General features: G+C 31.6%; 1 protein-coding gene across 1 annotated transcript; it reads left to right on the top strand.

Moving 5' to 3' along the window:
- Nucleotides 1–5,041: 5,041 nt before the first annotated feature.
- On the top strand, nucleotides 5,042–14,976 carry LOC145587598 (L-ascorbate oxidase-like). The gene is made up of 5 exons (XM_081644329.1): nucleotides 5,042–5,384; nucleotides 7,538–7,630; nucleotides 10,009–10,221; nucleotides 11,134–11,328; nucleotides 13,785–14,976. Exons 1-5 carry the CDS (start codon nucleotides 5,085–5,087, stop codon nucleotides 14,745–14,747), a joined length of 1,764 nt encoding a protein of 587 aa, XP_081500455.1. The 5' UTR covers nucleotides 5,042–5,084; the 3' UTR covers nucleotides 14,748–14,976.
- The last annotated feature ends 2,331 nt before the right edge of the window (nucleotides 14,977–17,307 follow it).

The raw sequence follows: 17,307 nt of genomic DNA, 5'->3' as shown, positions 1-17,307 counted from the left end.
TTTGAAAATTTATCAAGAAAAAACGTGATTCCCATGAACTAAAATAATTATACTAACTTCTATATGATTATATAAAAAGAAAAGGAAGAAAAAAAAATATTAAGAAAATGCCAATTTGACAACATGATTATATCCTTGCTGGACCAACTAATGAATCAAATCAAAGTTGATAAATTACAATACTATAAAATTGAGAAATGTTTAATAATTAGGCTAATTGTATAGAAAGAAGTTATCTTTTAATATTTGCTACTATTTTTAATCTCCAATGCTTTTCTTTCATTTATAAAGATACTTTTCTCATTTATAATTATTACTAAGTAACAACCGCTGACATCATCACTGCTTACATGTCACTCTCTTATTTAATTTTTTTCTCGCCAAAATGCAAGGATGATGTCATATTGTTTTTTCCCCCTTTTTGAGCTACCCTATTTAACATTGTTTTGAAAATTAAATTCAAATTGAATTTTAAATTTTAGGTATTTTATTAAGCTATTTTATTATTTGCAAGTAGTTGTTAAAAATAGTTAATAATATAGTTTAATTGATTCTAAAAAAAATATGAAAAAAATGGATTTTTAGAAATTGTATTTTCATATTTAATTAGATAGTACTGCAGAGAAAGTAGTTGTTTTCTCTCAACATGTGCTGAAGAGTCTATAACTCATTTCTTATTTTAAAACCGTGCATCGCACGGGGCTAATCTAGTTTGGATTATATCATTACTCTTACATCGAATAACAAATAAAAAGAATTAAATTCCTATTATTAGATTTGTCGAATACTTATACTTTTTTTTTTCTTGAATATCTTGTCAACTTTTCATAATAACTAGGGATTCTGGTGTGCGCTATGGTTAGTCTTTGAAAATAGGTTTTACAATTGGCCTAATGAATTTACATGGTATTTTATTATAGTTATTTGCATATGCACGATAAATGTGTTAGAAAAAATACAACTGCCTAGGAGTATTTATTGGGGAAATGTATTAATAATAAAGGAAAAATAACTTCTTAAAATTATAAATGGAGGCAAATATGTAAATGCACAAACATTTTTATGTAAGAAATAAAGAGCTTCTTAGACTTAAAAATACGGGTAAATATGTAGTAAACAAACATTTTAAGGGGTATAAATGTCCTCACAATATTCATAAGAGCTTTCTCATACTTTTTAAAAGGTAGGTAAAAGCATAATTGATCATTGAAAAGCATCATTATGTGAATCGCTAAACGACGCCCACAAATTTATCACATCGCCCGCATTTAATGAATGAAATTACAATGTTACCCCTAGTGCCAAACCGCCAAACAACCGCCACTACTGCCCACCTCCGCCTAATAACCACCCTCACCACTGTCCACCACCACCCAACAACCACCCCCACCACAGTCCACCGCCGCCCAATAACCACCCCCAAATGTCGCATCTCCACTGCGGATGACTAAATAATTTTTTTTTGCCGGAAAATGCTCCAACCGCCCTAAAAAAGCGATTTGACCATGGTCAAACCGCTCAGGCAATACGGTTTGACCGTGGTCAAAACGCCCAGGATAGGCGGTTCAACCATGGTCAAACCGTATTGCCTAGGCGGTTTGACCACGGTCAAACCGCCTAGGCAATACGGTTTGACCATGGTTGAACCGCCTAGCCTGGGCGTTTTGACCACGGTCGAACCGCCTAGCCTGGGCGGTTTGACCACGGTCAAACCGTTTTCCCTAGGCTGTTTGACCATGGTTGAACCGCCTAGACAGGACGGTTCGTCTACTTTTCCGGCGAAAAAAAATAAAGCGGTGGTGGTGGTGATTTAAAGTGGTGGATGTTGTTTTACGTCGGTGGCAGTGGCGGTGGTGGTGTTGGGTGGTGGTGGTGGTGATTTTAAGTGAGGAGAGAGAAAGAGGTTAAGTTAGAGATTGGGGGTAATAACGTAAATTCATTCATAATTTGCGGGCGATTTGAGTAATTTGCGGGCGTCGAATAACAACCCCCATAATTATACAAGACTTATTCTAACGGCTAAGACTTTTATCGAATAAAAATCCAAAATAAACCAACTTACGACGGGTTCTCTTCACCTTAACAAATTGGTAAAATTAATAAATTAAAATAAAAAAAAAGTATAACAGCTTTTTCACGAAATACCCCTTAGTTATCACTTAATTTACCATTTACCTATCAAAATTTTAAAATTCATCATATATCCATGAACTTCACGAAAATGTCACCACATGCCTTTTCCGTTAACTCTATAAGTCCTTAACGTTAATTGTGTCACATGTTAGCCTTTGAGTGGTTCTAATTTAAATTAATTAATTAATTAATCAAGAAAATCAAAAAAAAAATCCTACCACTCCAAGCCAGCCACCCTCCTCGCCCCCACCATTCCCAGCCCCAAGCCTACCCCCCACCCCGCCGCCGACGCCTAGACCCCCTTCCCTAGCTACATTGGCAACTAGAACCCCATCTCCTCCGTCGGCGTTGCCCCTCTCCTTATCCTCGCGTCAGTGTGGCGCCCTTTCCCGAAACCACTATGCCCTTACCGAAAACCCCCTCACCAGGCCACTCTCGAAAACCACCCACAACCTTTGAAACCCACAATCACTCCCAAAAATCGACCCACAACCCTCGAAACCCATTCAGCCACACCGAAACCCACCAATCCACCACCCTCTAAAATGCACCCATAACCCCCGAAACCTACCCACCATCCCCAATTTCAGATTTAGCAGTGAAGAACAACGGAGGTAGCGGTGGTGATGTCATGACGATGAGAAGAGGACGACGAGAAGAATCGATCCCGGCCAGATTGAGGAGAGAGAAGTGGATGAAAAAAGGTTGTTTTGTGGGAGGGAGTGAGGATTCATGGGTTAGGGTTTGGCTGGCTGGCTGGCGCGACGAGGAGAGAGGGAAGAACGGGGTAAGGAGGAAGCCAGGAAGGTTGGTGTGGCTGGTCGCTGGAGTGGGGGAGGGGGTTGCTGTTAGGGGGAGGTGTGGGGGCACGGAGAGTAGCTTGGTGGTAGGTTGGTAGTGGGTTTTTAATTTTAATTATTCATAAATAAAATTTAAGTTTTTTTCAATTCATAAAATAATTTAAATGACAAACAATCAGAGATGTCACGTGGCATATTTAACCTAAATGACTAATGGAGCTAACGACGTTAGTCATTTATGGCATTTCATGTCACTTTCGTGAAACCTATGGGTGTACAGTGAATTTGAAAATTTTTGTGTGTATTATGTTGTATTAAGTGATACAAAAGTGATAACTCTAGGTTATTTGGTGAAAAAACCGAAAGTAAAATCATCAGTTAATACCCAAACATAATTACTCCCTCCGTTTTTAAATACTTGTTCTACTTTCCTTTTCCGGCCGTTTTTAAATACTTGCTCTATTTCCTTTTTTGGAAAGTTTTTACAATATTTAATTCATTTCTCACACTTAGTGGACCTAACATAATACTCTCTCTCCTCCTTTTCTTTCACTACTTTTGCTTTTAATAATTTTTTATTTTCTCAACTACCCCACTACCTCCATATTTTACTACTTTCTCCAATTTCTCCTAAAACTTCGCGCATGGAGAAATGGAGCAAGTATTTAAAAACGGAGGGAGTATTAGACATATGGTATTTAGCTCTATCTATGAACAAGTAAACAATACAAAACCCTACACCACAAAATCTAAAACTTTAATTATAACACCACTAAAAAAATGGATTTCACCACCACTTAATGGATTCTTCGATGGAATCCGTTAGTAGGACCCACTACGTACACGTGTCAATAATGCATTGGTTTAAAAAAAATAAATTAAAATAAAAAGAAAATTTTTAAAAAATCCTAGACCCTAACCCAACCCCACCACCACCACCACAACCACTACCAGCAGCCAACCCCAGCCACCGGCACCCCCTATCCCAACTTCACCGTCGTAACCGGCCCAACCACCACCCCAAAAACCAGCGACTCCACCCCTTCCCCTTTTTCCCCTCCTCGAAAACCACCCCATCCCTTTTGGCCCACCGTGCAAAATCATCTCCCTTTTCCCCCACCCTTGAAACGGCCAAATCAGCCATCAAAATCGACCATTCTAGGTTTCCATGGCCTCTTTCGGCCGTTTTGAGGATGAAGGGTAAAGGATTGGTGATTTTCGGTAGTAGGATTTCAGCTTCCATGGGTAAGAGTTGGCTTTTCGGTGGTGGCTAGCTAGGGCTGAGGTGTTTTAGGGTTGGGCTAGGGTGGTGCATCGTGTAGGTGTTGGCTCAGGTAGGTTTCACCGGTGCTGGCGGTAGGCTGGGTGTGCCGCTGGTGGGGATGTTATGGAGAGAGGGGTAACCGGTGGGTGTCAGGGTTACGTTGCTGGTGGAGGGGGTGGTGCTGGGCTAGGATTTTAGTTATTTTTTCTTTTAATTAAATTTTTTAACTAATAGGGTATTGACACGTGTACGTGGTGAGCCCCAATAATGAATTCCATCCAAAAGTACGTTAATTTGTGGTGAAATATAATCTAATTTTGGGGTTTTTTTTTGTGGTGTTATAATAATAGAAGTTTCAAATTTTGTGGTGTTATAATCATTTTTTTTATGACTATTTTGTGGTGTTATAAGTCAAAAAAATCCAACAATATAAGTACAAACAAATCAAGATAATACGATTAAGATAAATAATTCTTCTATATAATATGTATAAACACTTTACAATATTAAAATCAAAGTAAAATTCACCGGAGTATAAGAGTATTACTCGTTACCCTCACTAACAGTTAATTGTAAAAGATAAATGAAAACTAATGAAAATTAACTAATTATATTTATTTTTTTTAGGAAATTAACTAACTAGCTTAATTAGTTAAAGTTTTAAATTCTACTACAAAATTTACAATGATTGTGTGATGAAAAAAATTATAAAATAATGAAGCTTAAGGGTGAGGACAACGGACAAATATATAAAGTCATAAAGTAGCACAACACACTAGCTCACCAGGCTATATATATAAGATCGACGTATGTGTAAACCTTAAACAAACATTTCTATTAACAAGTTGGTGTGTTAATCATTTCTTTGAACATCAACTACTATTATTATGAGTACGTTTCCTTGTTCCTTGGCCAACTCAAGGCCAAGGCTCGTACTATTCCTCACGCTATGGTGCAGCGTGATATCGTCGATGGTTTTAGGATCATCGGCGAGGGTACACCATTACAAATGGGACGTAGAGTACATGTTTTGGTCGCCAGATTGCGAGGAGAGGGTGGTGATGGGGATTAACGGCCAGTTCCCCGGACCGACCATACGTGCCAAGGTCGGCGACATCATACATGTTGACCTTACCAACAAGCTTGGTACTGAAGGTGTTGTTATTCATTGGCATGGTATTAGACAGGTAAACCTACTATACATTTTGCTTGAACTACTTTTTTTGTTGATCCATGTTGGCCTTTTCATTTTCCTTGTAGTAATAGGTCTCACGTTTGACATATTGAATCTTTGTTCTTCTCGGCTGATTCAAATAAGTTTTACAAATATAATATAATATTTAAAGCAAAAATAAGTTAAGTTCTGCAAATATAATTTCGAATAGTAAAAAAAGTTTTTCAATAGTAGGTTAAAATTAGCCAATTAAGTTAACTAAGTTGGACGAGCATAAACGGATTATACATTACCTAAGTTTAATAAAAGTTTAACTAATCGAAGTTAAGGAAAAATAAAAAGTTTTTCTCATCAACATTATATAAATACTTTGATTTTGTTGTCATTTTACTAGCTGTTTTAAAAATACGTGCACGATTAATCTGACTAGTAAACCTATACGTTCAAATAAAGTATATTTTATCATTCTATATATGTTACAAAGGGCAAATCTGAGAGCATATAAGGTTTTTTTTTTTATGCCACATAATATATTATGGTCAATCTTGCAATTGAGCAATCGGATCTCGACACAATTTGTTTGTTGAGATTTTCTCCATTCACATCTATAATTATGTTGTATTCTTTTATACTTCTTTTGTCAGATAATTGTCATTATAATAAAATAGTTTGAAATGGGATTAGTACTTACATTATTAAAATATGGGTGGTGGACTGGTGGTGTTGCAAACTAGGGGGAGTGAACTGATCAGATCGATTTTGATTCCTACCCCATTATGCACAACTTGGTTTTGGTATGGAGAACGGCAATCTATAATATTTAATAATGAAAAATCAATGGGTTTTTCTAACGGTTTTTCGATTTTTTTTTTTACCCTCTCTAGGAGGAACAGGAGCATCCTCTTTGATACCATCTGAATTTATCTGAAATGAGTTTACTAAATTTGATTAAAACTTATCAAACATGATTACCGCAATAGACAATCTCAGGAAAGCATATTCTTTAGATTTGATTCATACGACTTGATTGAATCTATTACACAATAGATATTGTTGGACCTGAATGAAAATTAGATGAACTTATCCGAACTTACTAAATTAGACACTTAGTTTTGCTAAGTAAAGAGAACAACTTTTATTTAGAAATGAAAATAACTGTTTTGATGTCTATAAGTAATACCAAAATGACTATATTTATTAACTATTGAAAATTGTAAGGAAAAAAAAAACTAAAACATTGTATAGTCTTGTACGCACTTAGCTAATATAGTTCATCAATTTATACCTCTACTTATTACATGATAGTGATGAAGTTGACATAAAATGAATGAAGATTATTAGGGCCATATTAGTTGACCTATATCGTTACCTAGCCTTTTTGAAATACATGCATCAATATACTGGTCAAAAATTTCGTCATGGATTCTTTTTATACAGCTTAGTAACTATTTTTGTCGATGATTACATGAAATAATCACTTTTGGTTCTTGTAGTCGACTTCACTTATGCAATCAAAGCTTTGATTTATTGATTAATATTGCACAATTTTATATCAAATTATTGTGCTATTCTAATTCCTAAATAATGGTGTGATTACTTTTCATAAATTAAAGTGGGTTTATAATCTTTACACTTGATTATGATCATAATTTCAAAAGCAATCCTTAATTTGGTCCAAAATTAAAGCCTTGAATAAAGGATATTTATAATAATAAGGAGTTTAATTAAGTTTAGCTTTCCTACTATGTTTTGGATTTATACGTCCATACATACTCTATCTTAACAAAATTTCACCTATTATTTTAGACTTTTGCATATTTTAATTTTGATAATGACTTATTACCACACCTACTTGTATTAGCTTAGTTTAAGTATACATGGAAATTAAAGTTATGTTTTTCAAAAAGAAAAATGAAAAGAAGTTTATTTAATGTTAAAAAACACATGTAGTATGGACAACATTTGGACATTAGCATGAACATCCCATACAAAAAATTATGGAGTTTGGAATCTTTGCATGTGCAATGCTTATAGCTTAGCTTGTAACTTTAATTAACATTTAACAATGTAAGTAAGAACCAAAGCTAATGTTTAATTTGTACAAATTCCAAGATTTTTGTTGATTAAAAATGTAATTAATTAGGGTTTATTTCTGTTTTATTTCAGCTAAATACACCCTGGGCAGATGGGACTGCATCAATTTCTCAATGTCCCATTAATCCTGGACAGACTTTTGCTTATAGATTCGTTGTTGACAAGGTAATAGCATTTTACCATCTTACTCTGTTATGAACTATTTCTTCCTTTTCGGTTAATCTTATTTTCTGTCTGAAATTAGTTGTCAATGTTCTCAGTCATTGAATTATCGTTATATACATTTGCACTTTAATTATACTAATTGCGTCATTGATTGCTATCCAACGACTAATCGTCTCTCAATAACTAATCATGGATTAGATAATAAACACAAATTAGCATGTAATGTTTTTTTAGTTATGAATACAAATACAAATCTTAGAGATGCATATAAACATTAAATACCTTTTTTAAAATGGTCCTGATATAAAACGAGAATTGTTCGTGATTTTATTAATCAATTAATGCTTGACAATTCTAAATCTTTTCTTTTCAATCTTCTTCGACCCTACAAATTTAGGTTGTTATTAATCTAATATGAGTAATAGTGACAAACTATAAAATAGCAATATAGTTTATAAAAGAAAGTATCCTAATTTCATTCTACTAATGTTAAAGGTGGTCATACCTACTATCTATGATTACGCGGTTGAGCAATGAGCATATTATAGAGTATTCCATTTATCTTTGAAGGCAACCAACCTAATCTATTTGACTTGTATCTCAAGATTGCAATTAATTAGAATCAGAACTTATTAAAGTATAAATCGACAATTAGCATTGTTATTGGTGATGTACGTACGTGTAAAGATAAAATTCCATGCATGTGAAAACTTTATAATAGTATAAATTGTTGTTAATCTAATTATAGTATTTTTTGACTTAGATCTAATTATATTTGTGATATAATTTTATTGATTGTTACATGCATGATCAATAGTCACGCCATCTATCATTACTTATTAGTATTACTGATTTATAAAGTCCTAGGAAAATAGCTAGGATTACAGATTATTATTACACGATCACATAGTCACGCCCATTTATCATTGCTTATTGTTCCTTGTGTGTAAAGTTCATAGGAATCTCTAATTTATCTTTGAAGTAGGGAGTGGTGCCAGTTGTTACGATAAGGCTAAATATAATTATATTGTTCATAAATAATATTTCTTCCATTTATATTTACTTATGACAAGGTGTTTTGACACACACTTTAAAAGAGATACTCCCTCTATCTCATAATACATAACACAGTTAAACATTGGGCACATGCCAATATACTAGTTTGACTTTATTTTTATATAATTAAATATTAATAAAAATTATTATTAATAATAATTTTTTGCAAAATTATATTATGAAGTTTTATATTAAACTTATCTAACAACATATTTTGTGATGAAATATATTTTTATTGTTAGTAAAAAATTATGGTCAAACTTAATGTATAAATAGTGAAAAAAAAGTCCAACGTCTCATGTATTGTGGGACGGAGGAAGTATAAAACTAGATAAACAGATAAATTAATTGTCAAAATATTATCACCACCGATAAGAAGAAATGTGATAAGTTACTATTGTAATTTATATTTTATAACCTTATTCTTTCATTTACATAGTTTAATCATTTTCTCAAATAGTATGCTATCAAATTGTGTTGTAAGTATAAAAAACCAAGGAATTACTTCGTATAGGTGACAACTTCTCCACTATAAGTATAATAGATTTGATTTCCATTTATTTCACCTCACGACTTCAATGATTTGACTTTTAAATTGTCCATTGCAGAACATACATCAATTAATTACTTCGTAATATGAATAGGTTTTTCGAGTAAGTTGTAGTTTTAAACGAATTTATGTATCGTTCGAACTTATATGCAAATGTGTGACTTTCATGTTTGAACTTAGTATAATCCTTATTTGGTTTTTTTTTTTTTTTTAAATAATAAAAAAAAAGTCGGCCCAAATTCATCGGGCCATAGCCACATAGTTTGGTCACCAAGTTAGGTAACAAGCTAGTAATACTGTAAATAGATAAGGTGTAGGAATCTCATTTCTGCCCATTCTAGTGAAAGTGCACTATAATAAATTAATAATTAAGTTTGATTTTGTCTAGTGAAAACTGAAAAGATTTTCCCGTCATCAACTTGATAAGTCCCATAATACTAAGATAAAAAGTACTCCCATAATACTTTAAGTTTGCATATGTATATAATTTTTTTCAGAAAAATAACAATTATAGCAAATAAATAAATAAATAAATTTTGAATTTTCTTAGCCATAACAGGTCATATGTATTAGCATTGCGTCGCAGAATTGATCTTAAATTTACAAATTAACATAATAGCATCTCGTATTTTACAAATGTGTAACTGATCTAGGATACATTTATATGAATCCTAGCGTCCATATCTAATTGTGTGAATAAGGTGGGACTTCTATACGTACTATACGGGCGTGTATATATCATCACTCATTACAATTTACAAATGTGGTGTAGGTGGGAACATATTTTTACCATGGACATTATGGTATGCAAAGATCAGCAGGATTATATGGATCATTAATAGTAGAATTACCAAAAGGACAAAATGAGCCATTTCATTACGATGGGGAGTTCAACTTATTATTAAGTGATTGGTGGCACCAAAGCATTCATGAACAAGAAGTTGGCTTGAATTCCAATCCAATGCGTTGGATTGGCGAACCACAGGTAATTTTTATTAAGATTTACTTGCTACCTCTATTACATATTACTGATAATAGTATGTATGTATATATACAACTTTTAAATTTCTATATATTTTATAAACAATACCTCAAAGTTGCACATAATATATAAATGGAGGTAGAATTTTGATGCATAAAGCATTACAATATACAAATAATGTAAAGTTATACCCAATGTTTGAATTCAAATTTCCAGTGCTACCTCCTAATACTTTAATCATTTCTAATATTTAATTTTGCAATCATGATTATTTTTCCTTTTAGATGGTTTGAGTTAAATATATAATATAAAATATATATACTATAGTGTTTGATTAAAATTGCCATTGAGAATATATACTAACATATTAAACCTTTATTTAGCTATCTTTAATGCAAAGCAAAAGTACAAAAGATAATCTTTGTACTACCTCCGTTAACTATTATTTGCAACAAAGGAATATTTTATATCTCACAAATAATACCCCTTTGTTGCAAATAATAGTTAACGGAGGTAGTATAATATAATTTAATCAATTGTTATTGTTCTTAAAGCATGATTACACGTGCATTAACTATTAAACAAAGGTCAAAATTATTCTCCATCCCATTTACTTCGTATTAGAGATTTTAATAAAGTAGACATCACTTGTTTTACCCCTATTGACCAATTGACATTGACCCCTTTATGGTTATAAGAAGCTGTGTTTAGTGACTTTGAACACTTTTTGTCCAAATAATTATAATTTATTAGGTTCCTATACAACTCATTCCCGACTTTTTCTTTTTTAATTCAACTTTTTTTAAGACAATCACTGTCATAACAAAATTAATATTTAGAGACGAAAAGAGTACACACGCTATACAAATTTTTAATGATCTAATTGTTATCGTTATCGGTTTGTTCTAATTTTAGACTCTACTAATCAATGGAAGAGGGCAATACAATTGTTCCTTGAAGCCAAACTTCGGAAACTCAACATCAACACAATGCAAATTCAATGGAACTGAGCAATGCGCACCACAATTGCTTTCAGTGCTTCCAAACAAGACTTATAGAGTTAGGCTCGCAAGTACAACCGCTCTTGCTTCCCTCAACATAGCTATCGGGGTAAGCTATAATCATTTATACATTTTCGCACAATTTATTTATTTATACATGCCTTCAATTCCTTATTACATTAGTGAGGATTACTTTTAGAGATTGCGATAAAATATCAAACCTAAAAATCACCTAACCTGTTATATATATATATATATGTTCTTTGTAATTGTGCTATTCACCACTTAAACCGTTTTTTGAAATGGTTTTTGCCATACAATTTGCTTAGCTTACGTATAATTTTATTAGAACTTCATGCATGCTACTCCTTCCGTTTTTAAATGCTTGCTCCATTTCTCTATGCCAGAGTTTTAAGAGAAATTGGAGAAAATAATAAAATATAGAGGTAGTGGGGTAAGTGAAAGAATAAAAAAAATTATAAAAAGCAAAAGTAGTAGAAAGAATTGGAGGAGAGAAAATATGAAATCATAAAATATAATTTATGTTGGGTCCATTAGGTGAGAAAAATGAATTAAATATCATAATAATTTTCCATAAGAAAATAGAGCAAGTATTTAAAAGCGACCGAAAAAGGAAAGTGAATCAACTATTTAAAAACAAAGGGAGTACAACTTTGCGACTTGAAAATAAATTATCACATTGTATATATTTTGAGTGGAAGATGCTTAATTGATGCATGATGATTGATGTGATAGGTAAACCGACAATCTTAATTGATTGATTAGCAATAATAACAGGAAGAAATAGGACACTTGGAGTTGATCTTCATAATCATTAAAATTAAATTGTATTACAAGTCTACAGTAATAAATAATTAGGACAAACTGACAAAGAGTATAGACCAATTCAGACACTTTTTATCTTTTGAAAAAAAAAAAAATAGAGACAGGATGTAACTAGAGAGGCAATAAATTCAATGATTTTACAAATTAATTATAAATCGGTGTGAGTTTAAGTATAATTTCAAAAATAATTAAGTATAAGTAATTAGGTCCTAAGTTAAAAATGTCGATTTGTTTACCATCAGTTGATAATCTTGATTAATTAAATATGAAAAAATATTTATTTACATTGATTAATTTTATTTATCGTAAAACAATTATATTTTTTTAATAACAACATTGGCATTCGGTTTTCTCCATTTTCAAATTATGGCATAGTGTAGGCTAAGATCTTCGATCCCAGATTACAACACTTGTCTATTTTGTTCATTTTTAAATATTTGCAACACTTTGATTTCTACATTGTATGAGTTCACTATAATTTTATATTTTATTCCTCTATACAATAACCTCACTTACAGAGTTATAGTGACTATGTTTATCTCTTTAAGTAACCCTTATAGCTAGCACTATTTATTCTTGTTTCTCTTTCACACACACACAAAAAAAATAAATAAATAAAATAAATAAAAAAAAAATACTCCAATTCTTGTAAAAAAGACATGTGTTAAAATTGTTTAGAAATTGAGTGGATTATTATCCATCACAACCAAATTTGTTGTCACAAACAATGTTTTTTTCTTTTTTTGGAAAATTGTCACAAATAATGTTTGTTCACATATTTTTAGGATACATCATGAAATGATGAAAATTTAAGGCAAAAGTAGTAAATTTTAACTTAAAAAAAGAAATTGAAAAAATTGTGACATTTGTTTTTGGACAGACGTGAATGATAAGATGAGGGGAAAAAGTCCTATGAAAACAATCGAATATTCAAGAACATAATCATTCAAAAATATTCTATGTTAAAATGTGAAAAGGTGGTCAGACACTCAGACATAAACGTCACATAATTGGATTGCTATCACATTATTCACATATTCTCATGCATTAAAGCATATGTCAAACTCTTTTGGTCACTATTTTACATGATTTGTCGCATGGACGGCTTGAATCTAGCTGTCTGTTAAATTATATCTCTATCGTTAATTAATTATTTCTTGGTTTGATTTTACTTCTCCTATTTCTTTTATCATACTTTTAATAAATACGATACAATATTTAATAGTTTAATTAATTAAAACATGAATGAGCCTATAAATACGATACAATGTTTAATATTTTATTTAAACATGAATGAGCCTACTATCTTCCAATAGAGGTCAATGCTAAATAAATAAGTCAGTTATAACTTATAAGTGTTAGATTATGTAGATAATCTATGATTAGTTGGTAATTACAAATGTATCCTCAGTCCTAATCCGAGTATACTCTTTTATATATAATGGTGTTTAAGAGAGTTAGGGCTAAGGATACATTAATAAAATATAAACTAATAATATATACTAGATTATTTACATAATTTAACTGTTAATTATCTAATGGTCAAAGAAATTGATTTTAACCTAAAGATCTTAAGTTCGAGTCTAGATCTGCCACAACTTGTATGGTAGTTGAACTCAAGTTTTACGACAAAGGACGACCTTGGAAGAACTTGTTGGCCTAACTTATTAATTTGATCACTTAATTGATATTTTTCATGTTGTGTATAATTATTTGCAGAACCATAAGATGATAGTAGTGGAAGCAGATGGAAACTACGTACAACCATTTGAAGTAGAGGACTTAGACATTTACTCAGGAGAAAGCTACTCAGTACTCATAAACACAAATCAAAACCCGAATCAGAATTATTGGATTTCAATTGGTGTTCGAGGACGTCAACCTAAGACACCACCAGCATTAACATTACTTCATTACAAGGGCGTTTCTGCTAAAAAACTTCCTACAGGTTCGCCTCCAGTAACACCTGCATGGAATGACTATAACCACAGTAAGTCATTTACCAAGCAGATTTTCTCCCTAATGGGATCCCCAACACCACCTAGTAAATTTGACCGGCGGCTCGTTTTCCTCAACACTCAGAACAAAATTAATGGACATATTAAATGGTCTATTAATAATGTCTCCTTTGTTTTCCCACCGACCCCATTTTTAGGGTCGGTGAAATTTGGGTTAAAACACGCGTTCGACCAAATGAGCCCACCCGAGGATTACCCTAGGGATTATGATATTATGAATCAAGCACCAAACCCTAATACAACTACAGGAAGTGGGGTCTACAAAATTGAGTACAACACAACGGTCGATATTATTTTACAAAATGCAAATGCATTAAATGCTAACACAAGTGAAATTCATCCTTGGCATTTGCATGGGCATGATTTTTGGGTGTTAGGTTACGGTGAAGGGAAGTTTACTAAGGAGGATGAGGCTAAGTTTAACTTAAAGAACCCGCCGTTGCGAAACACGGCCGTGATATTCCCCTACGGATGGACCGCGTTACGTTTCGTGGCGGATAATCCCGGGGCGTGGGCGTTTCATTGTCATATTGAGCCTCATTTGCATATGGGTATGGGAGTGGTGTTGTCTTTGGCAGTTGATAGAGTTAAGGGTATTCCTAGTGATGCTCTTGCTTGTGGACTTACTGCTAAGATGTTCTTGAAGAAGAAATATCTTCCTTGATTAATGGGTGATTAATTAATTTTATTATGAGATATTAATAATTCTTGAGTGAAGATTGAAGAGGATATAAATTCGGGATCATCGTTTTTGATCGTCTAGAAGCAAAGGCGGCTTAAGTAATGTAAGCTTTTAATTTATTTGGGGGTTTGGACTACTATTTTATATTGATTTACATAATTATTAGCTTAATTTTATGGAAGTAATCCCTAAAATTTGTTCAAGTAAGTTTTCTTATGAGTTTATAATTATTATAAAAAGTACTATTGTTATGTTCATTTAATGTACTAGACTTAGCAAAAGATTATATGATCCAAAGATCAGCAACCCGATAAAATTGAGTTTCGAGCACCAAATTATGACACAAAAATTTGATAATATGAATAAATTTATAAAACTTATGTAAAAAAGTACAGAATGCATTGTATGAAAAAGTAAGAGCGTATGGCCGAAATCATTTTGGTTGTTCTTAGTTCAAATGAATGAAGGATGGTAAGGAGGATAATAATAATAATAATAATAATAATAATAATAATAATAATAATAATATAATTGTAGAGTCGTTTAACCACAACACCCCAACCTCTCAATCTTCAATTTATAACTTCCTATTCTATAACTTCTATTAAACAGATTCAATGACTTCACCTATCACATTCACAAAAATCAATTAAAAATTTCATAGTAATAAATAATTGATATATACAATGGATATATTCTGTGCTTTAGCACGAATACGCTCTAGTTAATTACACTCCAATATACAAGTTTTAGAATAAAATACTTATGAAAAAAAAAACAAGTCACGAGTGATACTTTATGTCTAGTACTCCGTTGTCAATAAAAATAGCTAAAATAGTAAATAATATTGTTTGTGTATATATATTATAGTATATTGTATCTATTGTGTATATATATAGCCCATATGTAAAAAATTCCTGAGGATTAATAAGATATCGAGTGGCGATGATCCCTAATGAGAAAGATTGATTAATTTGTGAATTAACTGTTGTTTAATAATAATTGTTTATTTTTTGTTATAGGAAGTATGATATATTGAGTTTTCGAATTTGATTGATATTGATATTAATGATGCGAATTTGATGTAGATTTGTTTACTACAAAGCTTAATACACTCAATCGTAAGTGTTCTAAAAGAGATATGATTTATAAGTACAATAAACCTACAATATTTGAAGATAAGATACAGACTACATGGTTTGTGATTAGAAAATGAAGTAACTACTATTTTTTTATACTTAAAAAGTGACGAATACAATAGCTAGTGGTTACCGTCATTATTGTATGACAAAAAAAAATGGACGATACAATGTCACTTTTACAGGATTCAGCTGGTAAGGAAGTTTTACTAAACGCCTTATACAATCTAAAGTATAAAAATACTAAATCTCCAAATCTAATGACCTTTGTGAAGGCGCACGATTAAGTACTATTGCAGACTTGATTTGTCAGTCGTTTAATGCAAATGAGAATTTAGAATGGGGTGATTTGAGAGAATTGTAGTGACGAATCTAATATCTTTTATAAGTGAGTTCAAAATATTAAAAGTTAATGTTTCTATATAATGTATATACTGAATTTAAAATTATATATGCGATATTTTCATTATATTGAAATAAAATTAGTTAATAAGATATGAAAAAATTAGATTAAATAAACAATATTAAAATTATGGGCGTTTACATGAAATTATTAAAAAATTAACAAATTACATATAACTATGTAAATATTATATTGCACAAATATAATAATGTTAATTGACCTGTTACTTTGAACTTAGATCCGTTCCTGTTCAGACTTGTTCAACAAGTGGTCCAAATTGTAAAAAAATTATAGGAGCAATTGTTTAGATAAATAGAAAAAAGCTAAACATGGCATGAAGATTTTGCAAAACATGAATTGACTTGTTTTGAAGATGAGGTATTTAAAATTGTGTTAATGGAAAATTAGGGTGAACATCTAGTTAGGTTACAACAATTTGCTTAGTAAACATCCACTTGTGTTGAAATATTATAAGAAGACTCTATATAACAAATTGGAGAAACGAGAACCAAGTTGTCACAATATTCATAGGGTTATTGGGAAAGAAGTGAAAGAAGCCCGAGAAGAAAAGTTACAAATGAGAATGGTCAACGTAGAAGCATATCCAGGTTAACTTATAATATAATAAATTTATATTTGTTTTGTATTTAGTAGGTAATTTAACCTTGTATGTCCCGATGTACTTTATACAAAGTATAAGAATAAAAATTCAAATGTAAACTTCAAGCGTAGAGACATATCTAGAGCTATACATGACAATGGTAATATAATTTTGTTAATCTAAATATACTTTAATTTGAATCCACTTTGATGAACTAGCTAATTGTAGATAGATTGTAAGTTTCAGGTGTGAATTACAAGTTTAAAAATGGCTCTATGTGATCTATTAATAGCTGTGAAAGATAGAAAAGGAAGCAAAAGATCATTGTTTAATTGTCCTTGTAAATTCATCAGTGTTTATCATTGAATTTTAGTGGGCTGTTATTTATGATTAGGTTTT

This window comes from Chenopodium album, chromosome 17, assembly GCF_948465745.1.
Source record: "Chenopodium album chromosome 17, dcCheAlbu1.1, whole genome shotgun sequence".
NCBI classification, from domain to species: Eukaryota; Viridiplantae; Streptophyta; class Magnoliopsida; order Caryophyllales; family Amaranthaceae; genus Chenopodium; species Chenopodium album.
This window is presented reverse-complemented; position numbering and strand designations above follow the sequence as displayed.

Bases quoted from the DNA above. Each gene is read 5' to 3' on its own strand.
- LOC145587598 (XM_081644329.1), top strand. From the start codon at position 5,085: ATGAGTACGTTTCCTTGTTCCTTGGCCAACTCAAGGCCAAGGCTCGTA. The intron at 5,385-7,537 runs GTAAACCTACTA...GTTTTATTTCAG, and splicing joins ATTGGCATGGTATTAGACAG to CTAAATACACCCTGGGCAGA. The intron at 7,631-10,008 runs GTAATAGCATTT...AATGTGGTGTAG, and splicing joins ATAGATTCGTTGTTGACAAG to GTGGGAACATATTTTTACCA.